Source organism: Fistularia commersonii, chromosome 10 (genome assembly GCF_037954325.1).
Source record: "Fistularia commersonii isolate RoL2024-O1a breed Wild chromosome 10, RoL_Fcom_v1.0, whole genome shotgun sequence".
Lineage (NCBI taxonomy): Eukaryota > Metazoa > Chordata > Actinopteri > Syngnathiformes > Fistulariidae > Fistularia > Fistularia commersonii.
In genome coordinates this window covers 1,680,001-1,695,053 of record NC_141293.1, presented here as the reverse complement: position 1 = coordinate 1,695,053, position 15,053 = coordinate 1,680,001, and the positions used below count along the sequence as shown (strand labels likewise).

General features: G+C 33.8%; 1 protein-coding gene across 4 annotated transcripts in view; it reads left to right on the top strand.

Moving 5' to 3' along the window:
• Positions 1–15,053, top strand: part of LOC147230055 (voltage-dependent T-type calcium channel subunit alpha-1I-like) — a 133,995-nt gene that overhangs the window by 23,600 nt on the left and 95,342 nt on the right. For all 4 annotated transcript variants that reach the window (XM_086153194.1, XM_086153193.1, XM_086153192.1 and 1 more), the window contains 2 exons: positions 2,424–2,583; positions 13,631–13,976. In XM_086153194.1, coding sequence (XP_086009320.1) covers positions 2,424–2,583; positions 13,631–13,976 — 506 coding nt within the window. The remainder of the gene's footprint in view (positions 1–2,423; positions 2,584–13,630; positions 13,977–15,053) is intronic.

The window sequence follows — 15,053 nt, the reverse complement described above, 5'->3', positions numbered from 1 at the left end:
TTCCACCGAAGTATTTGTTCCTCAGGAGATTCCTTATTTTCACACCCATGAACCGCCATGTTTTCTGTGTTTGTAAACGTTGCTCTTTCTGTTTTTGTCTCGGCTCGATTGAAATAAAGCGACGGGAGGAAAAGGTGTTGAAGAGGCGCTACATTTGGCCGTAGCGCTGCGTTGTTATGCTATTTTTTTTTTTTTTTTGTTATTTTTTTAAGTTGGCAAATCAATAATGGAATTGTTTTTCTATTTTGTATTTTTGATCTGAATCTAAAATTGAAATAACAAAAGAAAACGTGTTTCTTCTTTTTGATAACGAGCAATACAAGGATTCATTAACTGCTCTGTGTTTTACACTTCTTGATAATATATAGAATATTTATAATTGTGTTGTTTTCCTGTTCATGTTTTGAATTGAGAGGTTCATAGTGAGTGTTTAATAGTAGATAATTTGTTTCAAATGAGAGATGTTTAATTTTTCCTCTTTTTCTGTGGAATTCAAATATGAAAAACAGTGATTTTGCTAAAAATTATGGATTTGTGTTCCATCTTAAGACATGAAAAGAAGGCCATTTGCAATAATACAAGAAATAGTTGATATGCATTTAAAGAATATGGTCCTTTAGCATGTTTTCTCACCAAATATGGCTCTCTTAGCATTTTATCTCTTAGCATTCTATCTCTTAGCATGTTATCTCGCCAAATATGGCTCTCTTAGCATTTTATCCTTTAGCATTTTATCTCCTAGCATTTTATCTCTTAGCATCTTATCTCACCAAATATGGTCCTCTTAGCATTTCACTCGCCAAATATTGCCTTTTTAGCATGGTATCTCACCACATATGGTGCTCTTAGCATTTTATCTCAACAAATATGGCCCTCTCAGCACGTATTCTCACCAAATATGGCTCTCTTAGCATTTTATTTCTTAGCATTCTATCTCTTAGCATTTTATCTCAACAAATATGGCCTTCTTAGCATGTGATCTCACCAAATATGACCCTCTCGGCATGTTATCTCACTAAATATGGTCCTCTTAGCATGTTATCTTAGCAAATATGGCTCTCCTAGCATTTTCTCTCTTAGCATTTTATCTCCTAGCATGTTATCTCACCAAATGGGGTCCTCGTAGGATTTATCTCACCAAATATGGTCCTCTTAGCATGTTATCTCTCCAAATATGGTCCTCTTAGCATGTTATCTCTCCAAATATGGCTCTCTTAGCATTTTATCTCCTAGCATGTTATCTTACCAAATATTGCCCTCTTAGCATTTTATCTCCTAGCATGTTATCTTACCAAATATTGCCCTCTTAGCATGTTATCTCTTAACATTTTATCTCTTGGCATTTTATCTCACCCAATATGACCCTCTTATGATTTTATCTCTTAGCACTTTATCTCCTAGCATGTTATCTCACCAAATATGGTCCTCTTAGCATTTTACTCGCCAAATATGGCCTTCTTAGCATTTGATCTCAACAAATATGGCCGTCTGCGAAAAATGTGGACACCCCTGGTCTAGCGGCTAGCGCCTTGCGCGGCATCAGTGTGTGTGTGTGTGTGTGTGTGTGTGTATGTCAACTGCAAAGTGCTAAGCTATGCAGCGCTATATAAGTGGCAACCATTTTCCGTTTACTGCGCGGGCCGGAACGGCTTCACGTTAAAGCTGTCGGCGGTCAATCGCAGGAGCGAAACACTGTTATTCTCTGAAATCTCGAGACAAAACCCAAACTGACAATAAGAGAACACGGAATCATCAATACAATTCCAGTTACACTCATTTTCTTATCCACAACTGTCGGGAAATGTCGATATTGAGGAACAGTTTTCAATAGAAAAAAACTCGACGTGGGTTGAGTGATTCGGAGAAAACCAAACGCCTCGGAAGGAAAAATCAGACAATTCGGGGAGGCGAAGACTCAGATCTGTGAAAGTAGATGTGAACGGCTGCATTGCTAAAATAATAGCATCGGGGCAAAACATTTTTCTCATGCGGATTCTGGAATATCTTCCGTAAACTACCTTGAGACAAACATTAAATAGTAATGTCAGTACTTTCACAATTTTTTTGATGCGTCTACAAAAAAGTCCAACGCGGTAGGCTAATGGATTTTAATGGGTCAAACATTCTGTGTAAGATGTGTTTAATAAATGTATCGTGAACTGTAGCGTCGCCATCTGCCTCTGAGACCCAAAAATCTGGATTTTATTTATTTTTCCCCCCCAAAATGCACATTTTGTATCCAATTATAGGGAAGCAGTGGCGCACAGCATTAGCATTTAGCATGTCCATGTCTGAATGTTACCATATTCACACTTGTTTTGTTGTTTGTGTCGCATTTACGTTATGAATTCATTAACTCATGAATGTAAAATTAGGACAAAGATGAAAACGATGATTACAATCCTGTTTTTTTGCGATTTTAGGTATGCGTATCCTGGTGAACCTGTTGCTGGACACTCTCCCCATGCTGGGCAATGTGCTCCTGCTCTGCTTCTTCGTCTTCTTCATCTTCGGGATCATCGGCGTGCAGCTGTGGGCGGGTTTACTGAGGAACCGCTGTTACCCTGAGGAGAACTTCACTCTGTGAGTTGACCCTCAAAAAATAACAATTTTCATAAAAATACATAGAATGGAATAGACCTCTCTTTATCCAGTAGGAAATTCCAGATGACTTTATTTATTCATTTATTTATTTTCAATTTTTTTTTTTTTTTTTTAATCTATTTATTATTATTTTTTTATTCACTTTATTTTATTTTATTTTACAATCTGAACTGAACCGAGTTGTTTTGTTTTTATTTTATATAGAAAATATTTTTCACGCATACATCTGAGGCTGGGGGATTCATTAACACGTTTTCTGAAATAAAAAATAAACAGACAGATCGGATTACTTTTTTTTCAAGGTGCTTTTAATACATTAAAATGAATTCAAATTATTTTTAAGGTATTTTGATGCAACTTTTATGATAAAATATTGATGTTTTTATACATGTATGTGTGTAATATCGATCCTTGATAGTGCCAAAGTATTGGCACTATTGGCAGAATTTGCAATTCAAAGTATTTTTAAGGTATTTTGATGCAACTTTTATGATAAAATATTGTTGTTTTTATACATGTATATATATAATAGCAATCCTTGATAGTACCATGGGTCAGTGGACCTCAACACAAGGTGTGTGTGTGTGTGTGTGTGTGTGTGTGTGTGTGTGTGTGTGTGCATACATCTGTGTCTTCATCTTGCAATAATCCAAAAGTAGAAATAAGAACTCACGAAGCTGGATTTCAAAAATATAATAAAATTAAAATCATTATTTACCCATTTCTATTTTTTATTTTTTAAAAACCCGGATATTAATGCAACTTGGATACTTTGTTGTTCTTCATAGCTGGAGGTATTTTTCTTTTTTATTTATTTTTTTCCCTTTTTATGTTTCCGTCAAGCTATTCTGTTTGTGCACGTCTTGCAACTAAGAATGCGATTAGTTTCCAGCTGCAAGCCTCCATATTCATGACCCGACATGACAACATCTCCAACCGAGTGTGTGTGTGTGTGTGTGTGTGACATTCACCGGCGTCGGAGTCTGATTTCATGCCATTCTCTCTCCGTTTTTCCTCTTTGCGCCGCCATCAGCTCGCCAGACAGGCGTCTTCCCCCCCGATGTGTGTGTCCTAATGCATCTATAACCCGCATAAATCGCCCTGTTCTTTCCCGGCTTTTGCTGACGCGGTGAATTCTAACGACAGAAATAATAGCGGCACGAAAGGGGACACGTGTCGGTCAGCTCGAAACGCAAGAAAATACACCCCAATATCGCGGACCGCTTTAAATACCGTACGTTCGGCGTTGCAGATTGAGTTGTGCAGCTTATCATTAGAGCAAACTGTTATTTTGAATGTAATTAAAGCATCATAATATTATTATGCAGGGCTGTCAGGGTGTTTAAGTATTTAATTAGAAAGGTCATACTGAGTTAGCACTCAAGTGCTATTATGGTAAGAGCTGGTGTCTTAAAGGTCTAATAGAGTGTCACAGTCAAGTGCGGCAATCACTTTGCTATTTTACACTCTTATTCTTTTGAACTTTCTCTTTTCACGGTGTCTTCATCCTTCCTTTTCGCGACCAGAACCTGGACATTTTCATCGCCCGGGTCGAAAAGATTTTTTTTTTTGCGTCTCGCCGCGGCCCCCCTTTTTTTTTTTATTACACATATCCTGCATCAACGCACATTACAAGAACACTCGTATTATCTTATCTTATTCGCCCTCCTTCGTCGTCCACGCATTTTATCCATTTAAACATCTGACAACCTTTCAGTCACCGATACACTCTTCTCTCCTCATGGTCCATCAGCAACATCCTTTATGGCCTCTCTCGCCGTCTTTCTTTCATTATCTAAGTAGTGGTGTGATATATGATGGCGCATCTGTCAGAGGAAGCTGCTGCATGCAAACGGACGCCGAAATAGACTCGTGAAGCACAGCGGAGAGCTACTTCTGGAGGGATTATCAAATGTGCCGCTGTGTTTCAGCCCGGTAGTTGGATTTTTTTTTATTTTCCTTTTTCCCCATCGCCGTCGGTCTCTGAAATAGTGTGCAGAATCAGAACCGGAAGCGGGAAAAAAAAACTTTATTTGTCCCCCGGAGGCGATTTTGGTGGCACATGGGGTTGCAGCATTAAAATTGTGAACGTGGATAATTAAATGAAAAAAAGAAAGAGAAAAATTAAAAAAGAAAAAATGACTATATAATGTATATGTGTAAATGTATATGTTTATATATATGTATATATATATATATATATATATATATATATATATATACGTGTGTATATGTGTATCTATGTATATATACGCATGTGTATGTATGTATGTACATGTATATATACGTATATGTATGTATATATGTGTGTATATATACATTTATAGGTATGTATGTGTGTGTGTATTTGTATATATATATATATATATATATATATATATAAAAGCAGCTGTCAAAAAGAAACTGGATATTGAAAACATGCACTTACATGTATCTATATCCAAAATGATGGATAAATATGTACATGTATACGCATACATATTTATGTGTGTGTATATACGTTTATATATAAACGTGTATGTATATACGTATATGTATATGTATATACGTACATGTATAAACGTATATATATTATATGTATTAAAATATGTATTATTAAATATGTATTGTTTTATTCTTTATTATTTTAATATTGCTTATTATGGCTTATATCTTAAGAAAACTCAAAAATCCTATCTCAAAATACTAGAATATCATGAAAAAGTAATCTTTGTTTTTTTTTAATCGCATTACAGAAGATAAAGAACTTTATCACAATATTCTAATTTTCGGAGACAGTCCTGTATATGTTTATATATATAAAAGCTGCTGTCAAAAAAAAAAAATGGATATTGAAAACATGCAAATTTATATACATATATCTGTGTATATATGTGTGTGTATGTATACACATACGTATGTATAGATGTGTATACACATATATATATATATATGTGTGTGTGTGTGTGTGCGTATATGCATATAGATATACATTTAAGTTCATGCAATGGATTTCACTCGGCAACAGCGTGACGATGCGCTCTGTGTAAAATCTCTGTGTAAAAGAGTGTGAGCAGGAAAAGGATGGATTTGTCTACATATGTTTACACTTTTGCTGATAAAACCGGGGAAACATATAAAATAATCAGATGCTGAACGGAAAGTAATATTGTGACTCAGCAGTGACTTGGACAAAAGACACAACCTCCCTTTTCTCATCGCCTCCTAGTCAACAATAAAACTGTTGTTTTCTTTGCAGGCCTTTTACTTTTATTATTTCAGACTATTTTTTTTCCTTTTTTTTTTTTTTTTTTTTACGTAAATGAAAATCACGGTAAAGTAGTTGATTTTTTTTTTACCAGCAGGAGATGCTGTTAAAACCTTTCCGCAGACCCTCATTTTAAGCATTTTTTTTCAGAAAAACGATATTTATCCGATTTTATGAATACGTTTGAATCATAATGAGCCCTTTTTTTTTGATGTTGCAGTCGCGTAGTTTTCCTCGACTCTTGGAATTGACCTCCTTTTTAATGGTTTTTAAACACAATGAAGGTGAACAAAGAATAATCTCACAAATTCTTACTAATGCAGTGCAGTTACGCTACATTTTTTCTTTTTTTTTGCGATGTTATAAATGCGGACAGTTGAAAGTGTGAAGCCGGCAAATTACAGACAGTTCAGTCACAATATTTAATTTTCATTAATGACAAGCTTTTTGGAAAGAGATATTGTTAAGTGATTATTGTCGTGCAGCTCAGCCCAGCAGGCGCTGCTTATTTTAGCTCATCCAGCAGCTGCGCGCTAATTGAACAAGAACGTCGCTTCCACATCTTTATACATGTTGGGATGGACGTCATACATGAGCTTCTTTTTATGCTGTTTACATTCACCTGGAGTGAAGATGCACACAATGTTATATCTGTGGGTGACTAAATAGATAGATAGATAGATAGATAGATAGATAGATAGATAGATAGATAGATAGATAGATAGATAGATAGATGGATGGATGGATGGATGGATGGATGGATGGATGGATGGATAGATAGATGGATGGATAGATAGATGGATGGATAGATAGATGGATAGATATTTTATTTTATACCTGCATTTATGTCATTTATTTATACAGCAGGATTGCTGAATACTCTATTTTATTCTACTTAATTACTTTTATTTATTTTATTTTTATTTTCTCCCTGCATTTATGTAATTTACTTATACAGTAGATAGACAGATAGATCGATTGATTGATAACATTTATTCTATTTTTTTATTTTTTATTTTATTTTATTCTATTTTTTCCCTGCATTCATGTAATTCATTTATAGATAGATAGATAGATAGATAGATAGATAGATAGATAGATAGATGTGTGTGTGTATGAGTGTATATATGTATATGAATGGGTATGTGTGTATGATTGTGTGTGTGTGTGAATGTGTATATATATAGATAAAGATAGATAGATGTTGTATGTTGTTGTTTATAGATGATGTAGGAAACATGGCTAACCGCTAATTGCCACGAGCGTCACCATTTTCTGTGTTTTTTCCAGTGCTTCCACCTCATCAGCTGATTTATTCCACCTCACACTGTGTTCCTTGAAAAGTAAAAATAAATCAGCTTTAATTAGAATAAAAAATTCCAGGTTTGACGGGCCGGATTTAAGCGTCCAACGGGCCGTTTGTGGCCCGCGGGTCGTAGTTTGCCCATCTCGATAGCCAATGATTGAATGAATGAATGAATCCAACACAAAAAAAACCCAAAGATCATTCTTTTTCTCTCCTTCCCACCTTGTTTGAACTCAAATCCTTGCAAATTTTTCAAGGTTTTTATTTGGGTTAGCACTGCGCGTTGCTCGTCATAAACTCCCAGGCTTAAATCCAGAACGTATCAAGGTGATTGTTATTTTCCTTCGGTTCGGAGACCGATTGAAGACTCCGAATTATCCCGAGGCGTTAATGAGACACCGAATGATCCCACGTGTCGGACGGGGTTCAGGAAGCTAAATCCCATCATCGTCGACGTATTTGAAGGATTGTTTTGGACGGCAGGTGTGAAGTCACAAAGTGACAAAGCGTCGGGTAAATACGGCGTCTCCCGTCTCCCCCTGGTGTTTGCACAATAATGGCCCCGCTGATGGAAAGCTTCTATTTTTGTCTTCCTCGGCCCGAGATGTTGATGTTAGCATCCACATCCTGCCCTCACTTACTCCTCAGTCATGTCAAATCAAACATCAAACATCAAACACACACACTCAGGCACTCTCGCTATAACACTCGCTCTCTAATAACACACACACATGCAATCATGCATGCACTCTCTCTCTCTCTCACACACACACACACACATGTGTGCATTCTTTCCCTCCCAACGTGTCGCACAAACACAGCTGCCGATGCCTGCAGTCGTTTTCTTTGTGATTTTTTTTTCCTTTTTCCTTTTTTTTTGCTCCATCTAGCTATCGGGCTAGCTAGCTGGTTAGCTATCTCTACCAACAGCAATATAATACCAACCCTTAATTGAGCTGTAACCCCGTTTTTTTTGCACAAAATGTGTGTGTGGACGGCTTTTTCAGACATATTGACGTCTGTCTGGTGGTTGGTTTCAGGTTTTAAAGGTGTGTGTCAAGAATCTGTGAAAGATGTTTAATGACCTGGATTTACCATTATTAGAATCATCTCAGAAGTTGTTTTTTTTTTTTTTTCTCTTTACCAATTCCAAGAATACCAAGAATTGGAATACCAATTCCAAGAATTTTTTCCAAGAAAAAAATCCAATAAGAATTTTGTTTTTTAATCAAAACATTCAAACATAATAATTTTTGTCATTATTGTTATTATTCCCAACTGCAAGACTAATGGACCATCTTATCTTATTTTATCAAATGTTATCTTGTTTTCGTCATTTGTTGCAAAACTAATATTTTTTGGATAAGACATTAACTTGGCAATATTTTGCATTCTAAACGGAAAACAATTTTGTTTTTAATCAAAAAATTCAAACATTACTATTGTTATCATTATTATTATTTCTATCGTCATTATTATTATTATATCACTATTGTTGTTATTATTATCATCTCTATTATCATCATGGTTGCTGTTATTATTATCATCTCTATTATTACTATTATTGTTGTTATCATTATCTCTATTATTATTATTATTAATATTATAATCAGCACTATTATTATTTCTAACTGCAATATATTTTCATCCATGTGATTTTTGCTGTCAGTAGTGACGTCATCGACGTCCAAATAAAAGGTTTGAGACGCTGTTTAATGGTTTCATGATGTCCAGGTGGAAGGGAAAGGATTTGGTGGTAGATTTCTATCGATAATTCCCTCTAATCCAAGGCTTCAAACGAGAGGAAAAAAAAGATTGAAAAATAAGGATCCACAGTTGATTGGCAGCATTAAATAAGATTATAAAGGTGTGTGTCAAGAATCTGTGAAAGATTTTCAATGACCTCGATTTAGCATTATTAGAATCATTTTAGAGGTTTTTTTTTTCTCTTTACCTGTTCTGAAGTGATTACATTTTATTAATCAGAACATTCAAACATTATTATTATTATTATCATTATTATTATTGCTATTATCTAGTTATTATCATTATTATTATTATTATCATCACTATTGTTATTATTATCACTATTATTGTTATTATCATTATTATCATTATTATCATTATTATCATTATTATTGTAATATTATTAGTATTGCTATTATTATCATTATTATTATTATTATCATTATTATCATTATCATCATTGTTATTATCATCCTTATTGCTGTTGTTTTATTATTTGTATTATTTTCATCATTATTATTAATCCCAACTGCAAGATTATTGGACTATCTTATCTTATATGATCAAATGTTATCTTGTTTTTGTTATTTGTTGCAAAACCAAAATTTTTAGATAAGACATTGACTCGTCAATATTTTGTCATTTCATCCATGTGACTTTTGTTGTCTGTAGTGACGTCATAAAAGTCCAAATATAAGGTTTGAGATCCTTTTTAATGGTTTCATGATGTAAAGGATTTGGTGATCGATTTCTATCAATATTTCCCTTCTAATCCAAGGCTTCAAACGGGGGAAAAAAAAAAAAGATTGAAAAATAAGGATCCAGAGTTGATTGGCAGCATTAATCTAACACAAGGAAGGAAAGGTCAGCAGCAAGAACATGAAGAGGAACAAGTAATTATGGATCTAATAGGATGAAGCTGGCAGTCAGCAGCCCTTCAAATGTTTCATTCATGTTTCGCTCAATCGTCTGTGCCTCTACGCCGTCGGCAGCTTTGAAACTTTTTTTTGCAGAATGCGTTCCTTTTTGTAATTATCACTATTATGTTGTTTGTTATTTAAGTCAGCAGGGTAATAAGTCACAGTTATGACAGCATGCATATGATTTGTTTTTTTTTTTTGTTTTTTTTTGCAGTGTTTATATCGCGGGGAAAAGTAAAAAATAAATAAATGATTTAAAAAAAAAACTAAAAAAAGAAATTTAACTAAAATATATTTTTAAAAAAAGTTGTAATTTTTTTCTCGCGATTTATCATTCTCTAGATTCTATTTCTACATTTTGCATTTTTTTAAAATGTGTTCATGACAAAACACTAAAGAAATATTGTAAATTATCTTTATAAAAACTTTTGTAATTCAGTCACGCAATTTATCATTCTTTAGCAATTTTTTGCTAAATTTTGCATTTTTTTGAAAAATGTTTTCATGAAAAAACAGTAATGAATATAGAAAAATTAACTTTATAATACTTTTTGTAAGTCAGTTCTCGTGATTTATCAACAAATGCAAAATTTTGCATTTTTTTGAAAATGTGTTCATGACAAATCAGTAAAGAATATAGTAAAATTAACTTTATAAAAATTTTTGTAATTCAGTTCTCGGGATTTATCATTCTTTAGATTTTTTTTTAATTTTGCATTTTTTTGACAAAATGTTTCATGATGAAACAGTAAAGAATATAGTAAAATTAACTATCATTTTTTTGGATTTTTTTTTTATCATTCATTTCTCACAATATATCATTCTTCTGCATTTTTTTACAAAATTTTGCATCTTTTTTTAAAAAAATGCTTAATGATGAAACAGTAAATAATATAGTAAAATTAACTTAATAACATTTTTGTAATTTTTTGGTGATTCGGTTCTCGCAATTTATCAATCTTCAGCAATTTTTTCCCCAGAATTTTGCGTTTTTTTTTTTTAAATGTTTTCATGATGAAACAGTAAAGAAAACAATAAAATTAAACTAAAATTAATTTTATAAAATAAAAAAACATACAATCTCTCCTACGCTGGCACGCATTCCTGAAGGAGACGGCTTCTCTCCCGATGAAATGATCAAGTCTGCCAGCGAGCAAGAGGAAGAAATCCAAGAGACCAAACAACTTATGACAAACGCTGCAAAAACCTAACAAAATATGTCAATCGGGACGGCGATACAGTTCGGTCGGTGCGGAATCGCTTTATTCGCCAAGTCATTTTGCAGCTACAAGGAATTTTCTTTGGTTCTAAACAGAAAACATGTAACAGGCGTGAAATAAGTGAAAACCATTTTCAGAAAAAAAAGCAGCAACTACCTATGATGATGTTTCTGGAGAAAAAAAAAAAAACGGCAGTAAAGCTTGTGAACAAGGAGGTTGATTACGTCTCTACTTGGCGGAAATTCACTTTTGGCGGTGGTTCTGCGGTTTCCAGCCAGAGCATAAGTTTTGTATCCTCACCTCAGCTTCTGTGCACGGCTCGACTCCACCCATGTGACCAACATGTGACCCATTACCACGGTAACCACACCTGTCAGCACACGCCGTTAGCTCGGGGCGTAGTTAGCTAGTTCAGCGCTAGGTCAGTCTCGCACACGTGCATACATTATACATAACTATTCTGATTCATTTATAAGCTGCGAAGATAAGAGGACTTTATTGCAGTGGAAAAAGATGGGAAATGACGGAGTAAAAAGAAAAGAAGGGAAATGTGTTCAGCCGTACGACTCTAATGTGTCTACATCTCTTTAGCAGCCTTTCTTTAGAGTTACTGTACAAGACATCTGTATATTTATAGTTCCATCTGTTAATCATTGGAATCATTTCTACATAATCTGCACCGAATTATCCACCTCTGCTTGCACTAGCTGAAAATCGCATTTATTCTTTAATACTGCATTTATCTGTTAATTCTGCACAATCTATACACATGCACTTCTGGTGAGATGCTAAATGCTTTTTGTTGCTCTGCATCCTTTGCACGTTTAATGACAAAGTTGAATGTAATTTAATGTGTTTTTGAGTCGAACAAAAAACATATAAAGATGTATGGAGAAATGTGCTTTTTCTCATTTAAAGTCGATTTTATCTGTTTAGCACCTGTTTAGCGTTGTCTCATGATACTTTAAATGGAGACGATGTCTGGACTAAACTGTTCTTTTTTTTTTATTATTTTTAATTTTTTACAGAAACCAAACATTCAAACAAACTTAACAACCTAAAACGGGCAGCAGGGACGTCTTGCCTTGCTGTCTATTTATTCATGGATGTCTTGCTATTTTCTGTCTTCTGTCCATAAAGTTACAAATGTGGACCGACCGAAACGTATCGTCGTCCAGATCTTAAGACGGATTTAAATCTCTTGGATTTCTTCCACTATTAAACCATCGAGAAGTCGTCTCCTCTGAGAATGAGTGCCAGCAGAGAATTTATTTTCTACAATTAATTTTAGTTTAATTTTACCATATTCTTTACTCGAAAAATGCAAAATTTTGCAAAGAAAATGCTAAAGAACTGAATTACAAAAAAAATTATTCAGTTAATTTTGATGTCATGAAAACAATTAAAAAAAAAATGTAAAATACATAATTTGGCTGGAGAAAATGCTAAAGAATGATGAACTCAATTACAAAAAAATGTTATAGTTAACTGTAGTTTAATTTTACGATATTTTCTTTACAGTTTTTTTTCTCCAACTAGAATATGGCCCGTTCATTATGAAAACATTTTCAAAAGAGTGCAAAATTTTGCAAAAAAAAAAAAAAATCCTAAGAATTATAAATCGCAAGAACGGAATTACAAAAAAATTTAAAAAGTTAATTTTAGTTTAATTTTCTTATATTTTTTACTTTTCATGGCTATTTCATCATGAAAACACTTTTCAAAAGAATGCAAAATTTTGCAAAAAAAATGCCATACCGTACATAATATATACGAAAACTGAATTACAAAACAATTACAAAAAAATGTATGAAGAAAATTTTAGCTTAATTTAAAAAAAAATTTTTTTTTTTTCTTCTTAGGTTAGAATATAGCTATTTGATCCAGAAAAAAAAAAAATCAAATACTGCAAAAAAGCTCTAAAGAACTAAAACACATGAATTACAGATAAAAATCTGCGAAGTAGCAAGGGCGCAAAAGCTTAACTGCAAAGTAGCAAGTTTCCACTGTGTACATACATATATATATATTTATTCCCTACCTCACCCGTTCACATGTAATGCCCTAACTCTGCTGCAGTTCTTTTCTTGCCTATTTTTGTTTATTTTATTCATTGCTATTGTCACCATATTTATATTTTCGTTTAGTTCAGGTTGTGTAACTTTCACCCTCACTGTTCCATTCTCATCCCTGATGTTGTTGCTGCTTTCCATTTATTCCTGGATGTCTTGCTATCTTCTGTTTCTCTATTTATATTCATATTTATTTTACTTTTTTTTTTTTTCTTACATTATAACTGTTACGCTGCTGCAACAAAGGAAGTGCCCCAATGGGGAGCAATAAAGTTTATCTTAAATTATTGTACAGAATTGCTCGCTCTGCATTTATATGATAACTATGTCATGAGCGGCATCGGGGTTGCTGGGAATTGAGGAGTCTGACTTCTCCAGAAACGAAGGTCGCCCTCTTCTTCTGGGTTTTGCAAAGTTTTGAAGAAACACCAATAAAGTGACGCCGATTGTAACAAAAATATAATTCCGATAATTTTTTTTTTTTTTTTTTTTTTTTTACGTTTTCATGGTGACAGCTCTTCAGGATTGACCCTTCCGGCGCCGTACTACCAGCCGGAGGAAGACGACGAACGCCCCTTTATCTGCTCTCTGGCGTCCGATAACGGCATCATGTCGTGCACGGATGTGCCGGCGCGACGTCAAGGAGGCCGAACTTGCTGCTTGGACAAGGAGGACGCTCTCCACAGGCAGGCTCTGGGCCTGAGTCCTGAGCCCGTGGGCAACGGCAGCGGCGCCGATGCAATGGGACTCTGCATCAACTGGAACCAGTATTACACCCGCTGCTACACCGGAAGTCGTAATCCACATAAAGACGCCATCAACTTTGACAACATCGTTTATGCCTGGATTGTCATTTTCCAGGTAGAGCGGCCAATGAGAATCCAATATGTTCATTTGTGACCGGTAACCGGGGGTGGTGTGGCTGTTTTTACCGGATCTAGAATCTGGATATTTCATATTGAAAACATTTGTCAAAAGAATGCAAATTTTTTCCAAAAAAAAAAAGCTAAAGAACAATACCTACCAAAACTGAATTACAAAAAAAAATTACAAAAAAATTATAAAGTACATTTTTGCTTTATTTTACAATATTTTTTACTGTTTTTTTTTCTTAGGTTAGAATATAGCTATTTGACCCCCCCCCCCCAAAAAAAAAAAAATCAAATATTGCAAAAAACACGAAAGAACCCTAAAAAGTACGAGTTACAAAAAAAATCTGCATGTTGATTTGTGACTGGTAACTGGGGGTGATGTGGGTGTTTTTACCAGACACATTAATTAAATGTTAAAATTGACTTTTAATATGGCTACCTCTTCATGAAAACATTTTCCCCCAAAAATAAAATGCAAAATTTGGCAAAAAATGCTTAAGAATGACTGAATTAAAAAAAAGGCCAAAAAAAATTCATAGTCAGTTTTAGATTAAATATAATATATTTTTTACTGTTTTTTTTCTCCACCTAGAATATGGATATTTCATATTGAAAACATTTGTCAAAAGAATGCAATTTTTTTCCAAAAAAAAGCTAAAGAACAATACCTACAAAAACTGAATTACAAAAAAAAAATTACAAAAAAATTATTAGGTAAATTTTTGCTTTATTTTACAGTATTTTTTACTGTTTTTTTTTTTTCTACTTAGGTTAGAATATAGCTATTTGATCCCCCCCCCCAAAAAAAAAATATCAAATATTGCAAAAAACACTAAAGAACGATAAATAGTACGAATTACAAAAAAAATCTGCGTGTTGATTTGTGACTGGTAACGGGGGGTGGTGTGGCTGTTTTTACCCGACAAGTTTATTAAACGTTAAAATTGATTTTTAATATGGCTATTTCATCATGAAAACATTTAAAAAAAAAAATGTGAAATGCAAAATTTGGCGAAAAAATAGGCTAAATAAGGATAAATCATGAGAACTAAATTAGAAAAAAACT